The sequence below is a fragment of the Rana temporaria genome, chromosome 6 (assembly GCF_905171775.1).
Source record: "Rana temporaria chromosome 6, aRanTem1.1, whole genome shotgun sequence".
NCBI classification, from domain to species: domain Eukaryota; kingdom Metazoa; phylum Chordata; class Amphibia; order Anura; family Ranidae; genus Rana; species Rana temporaria.
The window spans coordinates 178,478,403-178,483,506 of NC_053494.1; the positions used below are offsets into that span (position 1 = coordinate 178,478,403).

The window sequence follows — 5,104 nt, forward strand, 5'->3', positions numbered from 1 at the left end:
CCGCTAATTAGCAGATTCCACTAACCTGGCCGGTGTTATTGGAAGCCCCCTTGTTATTAGTGAGCTTCATCTTCCCAAATGAGATCTCCTGTCTCATCCAATGGGCTCCTGTGTTGGGAGAGTCCGGATGCATGTACACCCTGTTACCTGTTACAAGACAAACAGACGGGTGCAAATTACACTTTCTGAAATCTTTAACCAACCTTTTCATTAATTCCTTTTATTCCACATACAAAGATTCCAAAATTTGCATATTATTATTTTTCCCCCCTCTAGCTTCTTTTTTTCCCTCTATCATCTGCTCCTATGGCAAGGCTTTTTTTTTTCTTTTCAGATCACAAAAGGCTCTAATTAATGTTTCTCACCTAAAAGAGTGTCAGAGACTAAAAAGGGAAAGTGTTAATTGGGACTCGCCTTGTACATTGGTGTCCGCCTTTCCACAAGGCACCCACTTGCCCCCTTGAAATCTCCAGTGATTGGGATCAGCCAGTATCACGTCTACAAAGATATTGTAGTGGGCTGTGGGGTCCAGGCCGGAGATGTTAAAACTCAGGAATGGGAACATGCGTCTAATGAAGAGAGAGGAAAAAAAACAGGAAATTTACTCTAATAAAAATAAAAGTTTGGAAGAGAAAATAAAAATATACCATACAGAATTTTTTTTTTCAAATTATGTAGCAACACCAAACAATTATAATAATAATAATAATAATAATAATAATAATAATAATAATAATAATAATAAAACATTATACTACTACTAATAATAATAGGAATAGTAATAATAATAATCGGAGGAGGAGGAATAATAATAACAATACTAGGAATTAAAATAGTACACTATGACTACTAAGAGTATTATTATTATTATTATTATTATTATTATTATTATTATTATTATTATTAATAATAATAATAATAATACACTACTACTAATAGTAGTAGTAGTAATAATAATAATAATAATAATAATAATAATAATAATAATAATAATAACAACAATAATAATAAATACTAATAATAATAATAATAATATTTATGATAATAATAATAACAACAACAATTTAGGGAAAATATTTACTAACAAAAATGATTTTCAGCATTAAGTAATGTACTTTTTTTTAGAAACTAGGTTTCTAAAAACGCACACATCTACCAAAACTCGTGTAGAAGCAACGTTTTTAAAGCCAGTGTGCATGGAGCCTAATAGAAAAAAAGCTATCTATGTATACAGAGAAATCATTGCTGTTAAAACAAAAAAAAATGCACACAAAGCAACAGTAGTGTTAAAAAAAAATACAGCAAAAATATCACAAACAAAAAAAAAAAAACTACACTAATAACAAGAAAAAAAGCACACAAAGCAACATAATACAGTAGTGGAAAATAAATACAGCAAAAAATCACATAAAAAAACACTAGCAATCAAAAAGAAGCACACAAAGCAACATAATACAGTAGTGGTAAAAAAAAAATACAGCAAAAAATCACATACAAAAAAACACTAACAATAAAAAAAAAGCACACAGAGCAAAATAATAACAGTACTATTTAAAAAATACAGCAAAAAAAAATCCCCCCAAAAAACACTACTAACAATAAAAAAAAAGCACACAAAGCAATAAAGTTACAGTAGAGTTAACAAAATACAGAAAAAAAAACACACGCACACAGAAAAGAAAACAACAAGGCTAACAACAAAAAAAGCACACAAAGCAATTGAATAACACTAGTGTTGAAAAATAATACAGCAAAACATCACACACAAAAAGAAAAGAAAGGGAAAAAAAGCAACACTAACTTACACTAACTTAATTACAGAGTAATCATTGCTGTTAAAATAGCAAAAACAAAACAGTAATAAAAAAAAACACATGCACAAACAATATAACAGTAGAACAATGCACCAAAAATCACACAACATCATAATAACAAATAACAGTAATATTAACAATTAATAACAAAAAATGTATATGATTATAATAATATAAGATGATAATATGTATTTCCATTGTAAACATAGTAGTGTTAAAACCTTTCCTTCTCTATGTTTTGCTTATAAATAAAGTTATTGCATAAAAACCCTACAAAATAAAATAAGCAAAAATGTAAAAAAAAAAAAAAAAAAAAAGTGGGTAAACATATGTAAATAAAATCTATAAAATTGTTCAGGAAGAAAGGACACCTGATCCAAACGTAGGGTACAGGTCGGGGCACCCCTGGCACAGCACCCACCTTCCTTGCTTGGTGATAATCATCTCGGTCTGGTGCCGGTGGAATTTGAGCCATAGTGGCCGGTTGCAGAGGTAGACCTGCGCCTTGCCCGGTACCAGTCCAGGTTGGGCGGTGGAGAACTGGTAGAAAGGTGCCCCTTGGTAGGAGTGCCCATACTGCTGGGTGTAGGGGTATCCGGTGCCAGGGTAGGCTTGTGGGGAAGAATTGCCAAGCAGGCTGTTGTAAGCTCCATTGGCGATGACTGAGTGGTGAGCCATGTATCTGCTGGGGCTTCCGATGGAGAAGGCTGGGTGAGCAGGTCCATGTTGGCTCGGGTAGGGGAACATGGTGGTGCTGGTAGAAGTGGGAGCCGCGGCTGCAGAATGGGACTGAGTGGACTGAGGGAGGAGATAGCGATCTGCTGCTGATCCATCGAAATTATGACGAATCTCAGGAAGCCCATCCAAGACAGGAGACAGCTTACTCCTCTGGCCGTCCCCTGGTGCCTCCTTGGAGTCAGGGAAATTGTCTGACTGATTCGTCATCCCCCTGCTCGTTTTTTTCAGAGGTGAACTTCTCTCCAGGTTGTCAGAAGTAGAGATAATGGGATGATCATGCAAAGCAAGCTCAGAAGTGCCCGGATGGGGGTAACTGGCGCTCACACTGAGGAATTTCTTGGAGAGCATGATAGAAGGAGAGATGCAATGATCCAGCTGCATAGCTAGCACCCAACTAACCCCTCAGCCCCCTGTTATTGGAAAAAAGCCCTTAACAAAAAAAATAAAAAAGAAGAGGCACAGATCCAAGGGAACAATTAATGTCCTAGCCCAGCACTCTTCATCATTGCCTTGCCTCCCAGAGCTTTGTTCCACTTTTTCTTTGGGCGCACAGATTGGCCAATTGACGATTTGCAGCAATAAGACAACAGTCACTTGTGATCCTTCTGCACTGGAGGAGGATGAGACGCCTGCTGCCATTGGTTAGCTGATGACAGTAATTTAATTAGATAGGCATTAATTAGGATAATCACCTGGCTCCTGGTCCCTGGGATGGCACATTGAGGGAAGAGTTTATGATGAGGATGATGGGGAGAGAGAGAGAGGGAGAAAAAATAAAAAAGGGTCTGTTTTTCTGTGTATTGGAAGATTTATGTCACCTTTAGCATTTTAAATACTGTTTGCAAGAAAGAAGTGCTAAGAATTATCTCCATTTAGTGTGACACTGGTGCGTCCTCTTCATTTTCTCCGGGAGATCTGTTATGTTAGGTGCAAACTGTTAACATTTTATGCTGGCCGCACATACAGAAAGGTTGATTTATTAAAGGCAAATAGACTGTTCACTTTGCTAGGGAACTTGCTCTTTGCAAGGGAATTATCCCCAGAGCCTAGTGAATGAGGTGAAGCTCTGCTGACTTTAAAGTGGAGTTCCACCCAAAAATGGAACTTTCACTTTTTGGAACCAGAGTCACATTTGGCGCCATCAGGAGGGAGCAGATACCTGTGTAATACAGGTATTTGCACCCACTTGAAGAAAAGATTGGACAGCCGCACTTCCACAAAATCCTTAAAATGTTGCCTTTAGGCTAGGTTCACGCTGCTGCGAATTCAAAATCGCGGTAAAATCGCGATTTTACCGCGATTTCGCTGCAAGAGACATCTGTGCAGGGTTTAATGTAAGGCTGCTTTCACATTGAGGCGTGCAGCCGCGGTGACGGTATAGCCGCGCTATTTGTAGCGCGGCTATACCGTCGTATTTACCGCAATATTCGGGCGCTAGCGGTGAGGTTTTAACCCCCGCTAGCGGCCGAAAAAGGGTTAATACCGCGGTATTGCCGCGCTTTCCCATTGATTTCAATGGGAAGGCGAGGTATAGGAGCGCTGAACACACCGCTCCTATACCGCGGTAAAGATGCGGCTAGCAGGACTTTTGCTGCGCTCCTGCTAGCGCACCGCTTCAATGTGAAAGCCTTCGGGCTTTCACATTGAACACTACAGGGCATGATTTTTCATGCGGTATAGCAGCAATATTTTTAGCGCTGTACCGCATGAAAAACGCCCCAATGTGAAAGGGGCCTAAATCGTGGCCCGAAATTGCAAAAAGTAGTACAGGAACTACTTTTTGAAATCGGTGCAGCGCCGCAGATGCGGCGTCGCACCGATTAGGAGGGTGCCATTGCCGACAATTGCCGGAAAATGCTGCCGATTTGAGATGCGATTTGACATGTGAAATCGCATCTCAAATCGTACCAAATCGTACCCAGTGTGAACCTGGGCTCAAAGCGGGAGTTCACCCGAAATTTTTTTTAACATTAGATTGACATTTTAGAGATCGATGTTCTCCGTGGCCTCCGGGTATGATCTTCGGGACTGGGCGTTCCTATTTGATTGACAGCCTTCCGATGGTCGCATACAGCGCGTCACCAGTTGCCGAAAGAAGCCGAACGTCGGTGCGGCTCTATACGGCGCCTGCGCACTGACGTTCGGCTACTTTCGGGAACTCGTGACGCGCTGTATGCGACCATCGGAAGGCTGTCAATCAAATAGGAACGGCCAGTCCCGCAGCCCATACCCGGAAGCGGCGGGAGAACATCGATCTCTAAAACGGTAAGTACTGCATTCATTTTAAAAAAAACACCCGATTCTGCTTAGTAAAATTAGCCTCAATCTAATGTTAAAAATCGATTTTTTGGGTGAACCTCCACTTTAATGGTAAAAAATGGGAACAGCACTACAAGTCACAGCAGACAATGGGGTGGATAACTGACGCGTTTCGCACTGGGGTATCAGCGCTTAGTCAAGTGCTGATACCCCAGTGCGAAACACGTCAGCTATCCACCCCACTGTCTGCTGTGGCTTGTAGTGCTGTTCCCATTTTTTACCATTAAAGGCAA

At 40.1% G+C, this 5,104-nt stretch overlaps 1 protein-coding gene across 1 annotated transcript in view; it reads right to left on the reverse strand.

Moving 5' to 3' along the window:
• The window catches only part of TBR1 (T-box brain transcription factor 1), a 9,577-nt gene extending 6,284 nt beyond the window's left edge, over nt 1–3,293 (reverse strand). The window contains exons 1-3 of the mRNA XM_040357871.1: nt 2,236–3,293; nt 415–569; nt 26–147 (exon numbers count right to left, since the gene is read on the reverse strand). Coding sequence (XP_040213805.1) covers nt 26–147; nt 415–569; nt 2,236–2,933 — 975 coding nt within the window. The 5' untranslated portion in view covers nt 2,934–3,293. The remainder of the gene's footprint in view (nt 1–25; nt 148–414; nt 570–2,235) is intronic.
• Between the last annotated feature and the right edge of the window lie 1,811 nt (nt 3,294–5,104).